At 44.0% G+C, this 12336-nt stretch overlaps 1 protein-coding gene across 2 annotated transcripts; it reads right to left on the minus strand.

Annotated features, from left to right (window-relative positions):
* Positions 1 to 10398: 10398 nt before the first annotated feature.
* Positions 10399 to 12065, minus strand: LOC136943128 (cytochrome c oxidase subunit 7A-related protein, mitochondrial-like). 2 transcript variants are annotated; one of them, XM_067236343.1, is made up of 3 exons: positions 11905 to 12065; positions 11314 to 11448; positions 10399 to 11192 (listed from the first exon to the last, which is right to left on the minus strand). In XM_067236343.1, exons 1-3 carry the CDS (start codon positions 11971 to 11973, stop codon positions 11052 to 11054), a joined length of 345 nt encoding a protein of 114 aa, XP_067092444.1. In that variant the 5' UTR covers positions 11974 to 12065; the 3' UTR covers positions 10399 to 11051. The 2 variants fall into 2 exon arrangements, with proteins under 2 accessions (XP_067092444.1, XP_067092445.1); XM_067236344.1 differs by lacking the exon at positions 11905 to 12065 and adding an exon at positions 11550 to 11740.
* Between the last annotated feature and the right edge of the window lie 271 nt (positions 12066 to 12336).

Consider the following 12336-nt stretch of genomic DNA (forward strand, 5'->3'; position numbering starts at 1 on the left):
GCGCTAACCAATTTAGTTCATTATCAAGTCTATGGGGGGGAAGTGACCTTTTCCATGGCAACGAGCACACACAGCAACGTAGCGGATGAAAACAATAATTTGAGAATTTATGTTCATTTCACAGATGTTATTCCCCTCTTACCAGAGCGTGTGTTTCTGCTGTGACACAACAGCTTTCCGGTGCTAAACTAATACTGGTGATGGGAGGAATGGTCATGGCTCATGTTGACCTCATTTAAGGTATACCCCAGGAGAGTCATCACCTCTAAAGTAATCTGGAACCTTCTTGTGTCGCAGAAATCTTACAAATGTATGCAAATCATTGGGGTGGGAAGGTAATGTCTGACGGTAACGGCCAACACTCAGAACACTACAGATAAGGAAGAGACACAAATCCAGGACAGGGTAGAACAGGAAAGGGACGAGAAAGATAACGAAGACAAACAGAAACTAGAGAGAAGAAAACAGAAGCCAGTGGTGGAGACCATCAATGAGGAGATAAACAGAAACTCCATAACAACGAAAGACCATAACCATCACCTCAGAGTTGGAACTCTGTTTCTGTTGAGCTGCTTTTCAGTCCCTATAGGCAGATTAGATCTCTGTCAATATTGTCCTTTATTATTCTCTCAATTATTCATACCTCCCTGCCATGAAAAAGCATGAGGAGATCCTACTACTGCCATCCCAGCTTGTGGATTCATTCATAATTGTGTTGTTTTTGATGTTTTGGACCCAGATAAGGGAATGAAAATAAAGCATCATACCGTATTACCTACTGGCTATGCTGAATGAAGTAATCACAGCATTGAAATTGATTGTGCTCTAGTCAGTCTGCATTGCATTGTTTGATTCAAGATCACTTGGTATACACAGAAATGACCTTGGTCTGTTTGTTTCTCTCTCAGCACAGCCTTTTCATATACAGTGACTTAGAGTGGGATTTGATTATAATCCATTTTCTTTGTCTGATGCCTCTCTATCTTTCCTCCTCTCTGGACGGAAACTCTAACCAAGCCATTATTAAATAAAACGCCTTCCGAAATACAAATAAGCCTGTATGAAAAGAAGTGGAAAAAATGTGGCCCTGATATTTCTTCTTTTTCAAGTGGTTCCAGAAAGACTGGTGAAGTCAATGCTTGTACATGGCCATGGTGGAAGCATTTGAAGAACGCACGCAGTGAAAGCCACCTTTCCCTCCCTCAGCCTTTGTCGAGATGGAGGCAGCCTTACATCCATGTGTTCATTGTCAATCCTCCATCATCTTCTAACTGTATTGACACTTCGCGGTGAGGTTCAGATTGCAGATGGAATCTATTCTCCAGAGCTGCGACAACCCTCTCTTAGGTGACAGCCCCTCCCATCCACCTTCGGTGGCGGCTGAAACAAGGTCACGACCCTCAGGACACGGAGGGGGCCGTCGAAACGGTGCAAAGCAGAAGCTAGGCTAGCGATGGCGCTTCACTGTCTCTGATCCATCCAGTAGGAACGCAGCACCCATTGACGTTCAGGGGAGAGATGGGAGAGAGAGGTACACAGGGACGGAGAGAGAGAGATGGGAGAGAGAGGTACACGGGGACGGAGAGAGAGAGATGGGAGAGAGAGGTACACAGGGACGGAGAGAGAGAGATGGGAGAGAGAGATACACAGGGACGGAGAGAGAGAGAATGACAGGTGTGCTCTGCGCCATCCATCTGTCTTTTTTCCGCACCTCTCAAATCCTCTCATCTCCATTTTCTCACTCTCGGGTTTGTTCACTGCTTGAGCCATGCATGCCATCATCATCATCATCATCTGCGTCGGTTTGGTGAATAATTTTGACACTAAGAGGGGTGGGATGTGTTGTCTGTGTGTGTGTGTGTGTGTGTGTGTGTGAGTGTGTGTGTGTGCCAGAATGTTTGCTTGTCTGATTATAGGCTACGAGCTTTTAAAATGTATATCAAATTGATTGTGAACCTTTGGCTAGATATTTGATTGACAGCTCAGTGTCACTTACTGTATTCCGCATGTTGTGAAATGTTAATTACGAGTACTTAGAAATGTCAACACACCACAGCTGTGTCATCCACCCACCAACTATATCTTGTTGTGATTGCATGTCTGGCTACAGGGCATTCATGATAAAAGAGCTTGAGTTTGACATTTGCCAAGCAAATGCTGAGTCTGTACAGCGGTTATCGCTTGTCCACTGTGCCCCCGTTACATAAGACGCTGCAGCTCTGTTTGAGTGCCAGATAGATAGTGAAAAGATGACATTTAATAGGACAATAGAGAAATGGGTCTGCTGCCCTGATTGGTCCTCTGGGTTTGTTGCCAACTGTTTTAGAGGCTGCTGTGCACCCACAGCTCCCACTGATGATAGTTTCATTGTTTGGGTAAATGTCAGGCGGATATACTGCACCTATCTTTGTGACAGCACCTACTTTGGTAAGATGCACATGTAGGATCAGATCAGCTGGAGATACACACCTCTCACAACCCTCGGCCTGGCTCTTTAGCTCTAGCTCTCTCTCTCTCTCTCTCTCTCTCTCTCTCTCGCTCTCTCCCCCTCTTTCCGTATATATCACCTCCTCCTTCTATTACTTCCTGTTATTTTCTCTCCCTCTCCTATCTCACCCTACAGCTCACACTTGTTTTTTGTTCTCCTGACTTCTTTCCTCTTGCCTCTTATTCCCTTTCCTTCTCTGTCACACCTTTCAAGTATACAGATTTCAAATCATTGGCTAATGCTGTGTTCAGTATGTGCTGCAGTCTTATTTCAACCTCCCTCCCTCCTCTCTTTCGCTCTCTCTCATCATCGTAACCTTGATTATCAAAGCATAAGATGCAGCAATATGATTAAAATTGCAGTTGCAGCTTTGAAATTTGAATGAGCTATGATCAGAGTGAGCCATAGCAATTACCGTCCTCTTACTAAACTACAGTGCATAAGTACCGATATTAGACTGTGAATTACAGTCTTAGGTTCACAAGCTTATTAGACTATAGTTTTATTGATTACTTTGTTTGTTGTTATTGTTACAACCATGCCGTAAAGCTTCACAGAATATATCAAATGTAGCGTTTCACTATCAGGGTCCAGAGTACATTGATTTAGTTTCAGAGGGAATAAAGAAGGATATTCTTTGGAACAGTGTTGAATACCTAAAACCCTGTCCTCTCCCTCAACTACGTCTCCTTGGTAACAACAGCATATTGTGATGTTGGGAGTTTCTGCCACTGTGAGTGGTAGAACCAGCCCATGCCTGTCCTCTGTGATCTGTGCTGCACTGCTTAACCAGGTGAGTAAGGAAGGCCTGTGAGGCCTGGGGAATGAGCCTGTAGCCCCAGGTGGCGTGTGGGTTTGAAGGGCCAGGGAATAGGATTGGCTGGAGCTCAGTAATCCAGTCAGGGAGGGTTCTAGTTTGGTTCCCTGTGGAGCCCTCCATCCCCAGTCACTCTGTTACACCTTACGTAATGCTGAGTGACTGTGTTTACAGCTGGCTGGGATTGAATGCATTCCTAAACACAACAGAGAACACACACACACACACACATGATTTGAGAAGGGTGGGCACACACGCACACACAATGAAACCTGTGGGGACACACACACACATTGAAATGTGCACACTCACATACAAACCCCCACACACACACCTCACTCTCTCTCTCTGCTTGTCTGCCAGTTAGTGGTCAGATAAAAGGCAGGCAGCAGCAGAGAGGGTCACTGGGGTCAGTGGTGGATAACAGTGTGCTGATGAGACTGCACAGGAGCTTTTGGGTGAACTCTCACAGGCCATACAGGGCTCAGATCACCCTGATGGACCAGAGGCCATAGGATCAGTCATGGTTCGCCAGAGAGATACAAGCCCTGATAGCTCCTCAGAAAGTAATACATGGTGTCCACAGAAAAGACCTGTCAAATCGATACTCAGAAAAGATGTAGAAAACCTGTTAGCAGATGCTCTGACCTGTAAATGGGAACACTTTTTCACAGTTAATATCTAATGGGAGGAGGGAAGGCAAAGGATTTGATGACCCAGAAATGTCACATCACAAAGCACTCAATGATTGAATCTGTGTGTGTGTGTGTGTGTGTGTGTGTGTGTGTGTGTGTGTGTGCATGTGCTATGCATGTTTGTGTGTGTGCGCGTCGACTGTCTATGTGCCTGGTACAAAAATGTATCCATGCCACAGGGAATATCTGTGGAGTTCTGCTGGTGCCATGCCACTTGTGGCTTGATTTGGGGATGGCAGGGTAGCAACATTTCCTGGAAAGTGTGCGCAATGAAATGTCCAGATGGCTTGCCGTTGCCTCCTGACCATGCTGAAGGGTTCCAGCCCACATGACTGGGAGCACCAGGCTACAGTAGAAGATCTTCCTTTAGACCGGCTGTGCAGCACACAGGGATGGTGTTGTTCACACTTTCTATTTCCTGTCCTGTCTTTCAGTCCCACTCTCATTGGCAGCTCCACTGTGTTAGACTGCGAATAAAACAAGACTTGTGAACTGTGTTAACCTGCCTGCCCAGTGATGATCCAAGTAAAACAGTATAGAGATTCTAATTGGTTGATGTTCTGGATGGCTGGTCTAGATAGTATTTGTACATGGCTGGTCAAAACGGCATTGCATAGACAGCTCTTTGTTTATTCTGTGTGTCATACACACTAATCCTCAGGGCTCTGGGGAGCTTAGAACATTTCCAACCTGTAATAATGTTTTGATTAAACGTAATTAATGAGGATTGTGTAACTAATCCTGTTTTCATATGGTTTGAGGATTGGGTAAGCTCAGTGCAGCATTTGTGAGGAATAGAGCACAATATGGATAATGAGAGGAGAGAATAGTAACCTTTATTATGACTGAAATTGGTAGAGGAGTGGAGATGCCTAGCAATATAGGGAAAAAGGGGAGATTTTCCCTGGGCAATTCAAGCCATTCTATTCAAACGTGATTCTAGAGACCTGGGCCAACTAGGAGAGGACTCAATAAAAGGATCGTGCTGCTTATGCTTGAATGAGCGGGAGGGTCTCTCGTGTTATTTTTAATTTCCAAGCCTTTTGCCTTCTCTCTGGCAATAATGGGCTTGAATAAATGAATATATTAACACTGAGAGGACACAGAGCCAAGACACACTTCTTCTCTCCATCGACAGCTCTGAGGGATTAGCAAATGCTAGCCTTAGCCATGGCTCCAGGCTAAAGCATAAACATTATGAAAGCTGTCATTTAAGTTTGGCAAGAAACAACAGCGCTTAACAGATTATTAGCCGTACTAAAGTGACTCACTGCAGTTGAACGTCTCCATAGAAAAATGGGTGACATTTCAACAACATTCTGATTGACAGGATATTGTGCTCTTTTTGAAAGCCTTCGATGAGATCAAGAAGGCTTTGATCCGAAACAAAAAGTAATCAATGCCAAACCAAATGATGCTGATGAACCTTCATTTTGCATCTACTTCTAGTTGCTTAACCCAGGCTTTCAGAATCAGAATTCGGTTTATTAGCCCTTGAATGATCTTAAATTAAGTAAAAAAGTACAATAGTTAAATAATTCTAAGAACTAAACAATAATTAAAAAAATATATGTATATATATATATAATATATATATATTCACATGCCAAAATGAAGAGCATCGAAGCTCAGAAGCCTGGCCTGTGACTGACAGCATTTGACTGAGAGATGTGACGCTTATGTGACAAGCTCACTGCTCAGGGTTCCCCTTGGCTGCCTCTCACCAAGAACACTGACAAACGTACAGCAAGGAGGAGGGACAGACATCAGACATGAAAACAGACACACCGACTGATGGAAACTTTGCCTAGCTAGCAGGGACGCTCCTTCCAGTGGGGATTACCAGTCACTTCACCAGGGGCCCCCTTTAGTTAGGTGTCCCTCTGAACCACTCACTGGCTCTCTGCCTCACTGCTTCCTATAGCCAGAATACAAGCCTCAGTAGAGAGGGTGTTCATTATTTAGTTGAGAGCACAGAATCCAGGGAGGACACTGAGGATTCCCATCCTGCCTTTAAAAGCTGTCAGAGCTTATTGACTGTACAGTACTTGCATCCAATTACAATTAATTAAGTAGGGCTTAAAGGCTTAAAAGGAGTGTATGGCAAAAAAATACATTAATAAAACAGCCACACATGTCATGTGTCAGTAATCTCCCCAATAGACAGCATGCTGTTGCATAAGCTCATGTTTCTGTGCTCCTGAAAGAAGCAGGCTCCCCTGTCCTGAATCCACCACTGTCGCATTCAGCAGACATGCAGGAAAACAGCAGGGCCTCAGGTACACACTGCGTCACCAAGGCCTCGTGAGGGGCAAGACTCTGCGGGTTTCCCTACCAAACTCTCAATAGCACTGGGGAGTCAGGTGGCTGAGCGGTTAGGGAAGCGGGCTAGTAATCAGAAGGTTGCCAGTTCGATTCCCGGCTGTGCAAAATGACGTTGTGTCCTTGGGCAAGGCACTTCACCCTACTTGCCTCGGGGAGAATGTCCTTACTGTAAGTTGCTCTGGATAAGAGCGTCTGCTAAATGACTAAATGTAAATAACTAAACCTGGAACAGACTGTTAACAGCTGTTTTGGCAGTCCATTGGGTACTTCTGCTTTTGTTTTCCACCCAGTATGAAGAGAGCAAGATAGGACAGGCCAGAGATCAACTCAGGTGAAATGGGAAGGAAAGGCCTTGACAGGTGGCCGGAGAGTAAATGTATGAGCTTGGTTACCTAAGGCTACACTAGGTTACTAAGTGTTGCACAAACAAAAAGAACAGAGAGACGCCAGATAAGCTAATGCCTGATAACAATACGACCAATGAAGCAATCCTTATACGTAGCCAAGACACCTGTTTGCAGGAGAAAGTAATAATCGAGATATTCAGTAAGTTTACTTTAGTTACCGGACAGAGTCTGAATTATTTAAGTAAACAGTGTTCCTGAAAAGGGTGTGAGGCAGCTGGTGTGTGTCAGAAATGGAGCATCGACTAACATGGCGAATACTTTGAGTGGGAAGGAGATGGACAAAACAGGGAGGCTGCCAGGGCCACCGTTCTCTTAGTGCTCCAAGGACAGGAGTTGTCAATATGATCGCCATCTCCTAGCTATACTGGGGAGAGGCTATCACGTTCACACCATCACACTTGCCCCTGACACTGGAACTGGCTTAACTTTTGCCCAGTAACAAGGCATGCCATGGGAACACTGTCTGTGTGTAAATGTGTGTGGGTGCAAATGTGTGTGTGATAGAGAGAGCAAGGGAGAGAGAGAAAATGACAGATGTGACAAAAAAAGAAAAAGACGCTCTCTACTTCTGAGCAATGTGCTTTTAAAGGCATGATTACCAATTCAAATCAGCTCCTTCGAGTCTGTGAGTAATTGTATAACAGTCTCCAGCATTGACATTCACATGAAGGACACCACCTTATTTCCTTCCTTTGACCACCCAAGCCATCAGTGCAATCCTTAACTATTCCTATTGCTTAGTAGGTAAATAGGATTCAGGCACTAGCAGGTCTCCTGCTAGGCTTACAAGTCCCACTGGCTACCCTTCAAAGCCACCAAAGAATGAATGGGTTTCCACTCATTAATGCAGTCTGTAGTCTGGTCCACCTCTCTCTTCTCTCCTCCTTTCTTACTTCCCCCTCTTCTGCCACCTCCACAACTCTCCAGGTGGTATTTGGACTATGTATTAGTGTTTGATGGCCAGGCCGGTCACAACATCTGTTGTAAATTCTAGGCAAATGAACGTGCTTGTCTGAAAAGAAGAAGAATGCAGGAATTAATGAGATTGGGAAAAGTCAGTGGTCCTCATTAGGTGCTGGATGTTTCTTCCCACTCTCACCCTTGTCAGATGAACACACACACAGACACACAAACAAACCAAACAAAATCTTCAGGTAGACAACCTGGATACACAAAAACGGTGGCCTCCAAATTATAAGCCACCTCTGCTCTGCACCTCACCTCTGCATCTTCTCTCAAAGGCCAGGCAAGCTTTTCGGCACCCCGTCTGAAAGAAATCAGGCAGCTTGAATGACTAACTGACTGACCACCCCAGTATAGGAAAGGATCTCAGTGGTACTGATAAAAACACCTCTGTGCTGCAGTCCACCTGTTGCCAGCTCACATGGCATCTGGACGTGCTACAGTGACTCAGCTGGATGGAAAGCCTGCACCACCCTATCATTTGCTTTGATAAACCTGTCAGGTGGAAGGGGGCTCCATATTCACACGGTGTGTTAGCTACAGGACAGGGCCTTTACAGGCTCATTGAGCATTATTGATTGAAGAAGAGGTGGAGGAAGTCAGTGAGCAGGTGGCAAATGTCTGTGTTGTTACCTTCCAGCAATGGGGTTGCGTTAAGTGAGTTGTCACAGAGTCGATCTTTCTCCCCTGTTGGGAATGACATGCACTGACACCTTTTCATCATGTATTTTTGTGTGGACCTTTTGTTGCACCTGCCTAAAGCAGGCCATTGTAGCTACGTGCTCTGTTCTCCACATCTTTCCCTCCCGGGAGTGTGGGAGGTTTGAGAAGTGCATCTCATCTGCCAATGGAGAGTTTGAGTGCGCCAGTACAGAGACAAAGGGTGTCGTTTTTTAGGAGGGGTTGTAATAAACGTCATAGACGATGATTCATTCTTCAGTCCCCCCACCCCCAGCCTTTCTTCTTGCCATTGTCACCAAACCGGTATGTCACCGTCATCCAGAATGTGGGGATTTAGGTTGTTCCTAAATTCCACTGGTGGTTTTGCCCTGTGCATTATTATACATGCAGTTATACATTCATTATATGTTCATCCCAGTCTTTCATGAGATAGTCTGTTTAACGTGTCAATTTCAGCTCCCATTTTTTGTTACCAATTTCCAAAAGAAGAATATTTTGTCCTGAACCTCTCTGCCACTTCCTGTGGCCCAGACACACACTTTGTTTACTTCATGCTTCAGTGATGAATCAATAAGTGAACCTTTTTAGCGCAAACACCTGGAATGTGTTCTTTTGACGGTCACCTATCCTTGCCTTTCAAAGAGATGACCAATAACAAATTCATATTGTTTTTCTTCTTCTGCAGCATTTATGTGGAAAGATTCTGAGGCAAGGTGAAAAAAGGGCCTTTGTTAACAATTTCACCCAAGGTGTGATTCACGTCCGAAAGGCCAGCTGTTGCCATGTGAACCACTGCAGCGTATAGCATGAACATAATTGTGTGTGTGCACCTGTCTGTGTGCCGACGTGTGTGTGCATGTGTATGTATTGTCAGTGTATTTCATATGTGGACTTTGAACTTGATACCCTGTATGTTTGCGAATGCATCCTCTGCTGTGCAGCGGTTTACAAATTATACTTCGTAATGAGAATTTATCAATATGTAATTACTTGTTATGAGTTGATGGTTTCATACAGATAAGATGTGCCTGGGCATAGATAGCAGGAACAAGACTAGAAGAGACGTAGGGCACTCTGTCATCCACAGGGGCCCTTAGCCATAGACAATCTCTCCCCTCCATCTCTACCTCGGAGATAAACAGCCAGACAGATTGGGCGATCACAACGGCTTTAGTTGTTTGATTACCCAGCAGGCTTCTATCTCTCACGCTGCCTGAGGCGGTGATGCTACCTCCTCATCTCTCAACAAAACATGAGATTCATGACCGCCATTTCTTCACCGCAAAACCACACAGAGACAGAGGGATTGGATTTGGATTGGTGTCCACTCTGTTACCAGCAGGTTGAGAGCTGAGACAAGTGAAGGATGACTGTGTGGTGAGAGGCTGGGTTTACACATCTTTCAATGTAGTACACTGTCATTGAGAGTAACACCCTTGGTCAAAACACCACACAGAGCTGAGATCTTTCAACTGGCTTTCAGTTGCCACCAGGATAAGGCACACATCCCTCACATTTGCATCTGCTATGGGCAACAGGACAGCCCCCACATACCTTCAGGGAATCACCCAGCCATATGTACCAACTCAGGAGCTTTGCTCTGCGACATCAAGTCGTCTTGTAACCCCTGTGCAAAGAAAGGTCATTGCACCCCCATCATGTGGTGATTCTCCTTCCATGCTCCAGTGGTGGAATGACCCGTTCTTGACTAAGCACTGTTCACTGAGTAAGCATTGTTCACTGTGCCTTGCAGCTGAGATGTGGTTACTTTGCAATGTGTCTTGTAAGTACTGACCGTTCCTTGACTCTTGACTAGTGAAATACTGTAGAACTAAGCACTTCTGATTTTTGATCTTCTGCTGTACTTTATATGATTTTTTTTATTTCTGTTTTGTAATGCAGTAGGCATAATGTAGCAGACAATTAAACAGGGAATATTCATGTTATAAATGTAACGCAGTTTCAAGCTCATGTAGAGTATGAAGTCATGTGGAGACCTAATTATTCAGAGAATTACTAGACTTGTTACAATATTCCCTTTATTCTTCAAGGAAAAACTTTAAACCTGTCATATACGTACTATAGAATCTCTTTTTACAGAACACTGGCTGTTAGTGTAGTTTATCACCAACTAGTAGAATACATATACACGACTCCTCAGGCCAACAACTGGGGATGTTAAGCTGTTCATTTAACATAGGGCAATGTTACAGAGAACTATGATAGCCCATTCGTCACAAACTTTAGTGTTCTTTCCATCATTAGTCTTGGAAGTGGCTAGTTCTGACTTGTTTATTTTGTCCAAAGATCAGTCCACTGTTTTCAGACAGTTATTGAAGGGCTGAGGTTTACATAGACTGCAAGATGATGAAGTTTGTGATGAAATATGACATTATTTTTGATAGGCATGTGCAAACACAACCAACAACCTCACAGGAATCTAGTAAGATGAGGGCCAGTTAAAAAAATGAAACAAAAGATGACTTCAAATCATACATTGTCAATACTCTGATAAATAAGAAACACAGGTTTGAAGATCCTTACAAGACGATTCCTTTTGTCAAATTTGTGAGCGTAATCATCATTGTCCATGTCATAGCTCCTAATATCAGTTATGCTGAATCCTGTTGATCTTATGATGAGGAAAGGGGCAGCCCAAGTTGGCGGGCCCAAGTTCACTTGTTGGCTGGCTGGGCAGCGATGTAGAGGGCCATCAGGCAGTACAAAGTACCCCCAATGGTCAGGCCCATGGTGGTCCTATACAGCATCTTGTCCATTAAGCCCCTTTTCAGGTGGACGGGGATACCATCAGACCTCTAAAATGTGGAAGTGGAACATAATGCTTAATATTGGTTAATGGGCACAGATTAGTTATGTTAATTATTTCACGAATAAACACAGCAATCCTGATGTATTACTAACTGACGTTACAAGTACCTGGAAGAGTTTCTGCATGTCGGGGACTTTGTTAATTCCCATGTACTCTACTGTGGAGGCTGCCTCTGACACCACTTTGGTTGGGGTGGCAAATATGAGTGGTGGGGCTTCCGTGGGCACCGTCAGCTTAAGCCCCTAGAACATAGTAAAAAGCTTCCTATTTAATACGAAATGCACACGACGTTCAACATCAGCTAGCTAGACATGTCACCATGCACATAGCTAGCTACACATACTTTGCGGCTACTGACAGTAGTACTGTGGCAATAGTCGGTCAACCCGTTCATAGCTCCCCAATACAATACTTGTGCTAAGCTATCTAGGGTAGCTAGCTACTAGCAAACGTTATAGCTACTTTTTAGTTAGTTCTACATATAATGCATCTACTGATACCAGTAGCTGTTTAAGCGATATTCGTTTAGAGACATCCTTTATCTCGGTGGTGGTATCACTGGTACTACTTGCTAGTTAGCTTTTGTGCTAGTGTTAGGCTAGTTAACTAACGCAATACTAGCTACAGTACAACTACAACCACGAGTGAAGGTCACTCCGGAATGTACTTCCCCCGTTTAAAAACAATTATTTTCTCACCTGAGGGGCATATGCTGTCGGTGCCGCTCCGACTAATTTTTGTGTTACACCGCTTATCTTATAGTACATTATATATATAGAAAGATAGTACTTAGGTGAACAAAATATACAATAGTACGAAAGGTTGCCTGTAGCTTCCGGTGCCCTCGTTCTGCTCAAAAATCTAGCTAGCTTGCGATAAACGTGACTGATTTTTAAGGACCCCAATAAGGACATTAGGTGTCTCGTATATGCCTTATTTAAAAATGGATCTATCGATCTTTCAAATAAGGCAAGTGTATATCCATGTTATTGTAGAACTTTCTATATACACTTATTCATGTAGTATATAATTTCAACAGAGACCAGGAATAAAAACGACATTGGGATTACACTTTATATTTATTACAACCATATTAACAGTTCTATCAGAAAACATTGGATCTATACAAA

The sequence above is a fragment of the Osmerus mordax genome, chromosome 5, assembly GCF_038355195.1.
Source record: "Osmerus mordax isolate fOsmMor3 chromosome 5, fOsmMor3.pri, whole genome shotgun sequence".
NCBI classification, from domain to species: Eukaryota; Metazoa; Chordata; class Actinopteri; order Osmeriformes; family Osmeridae; genus Osmerus; species Osmerus mordax.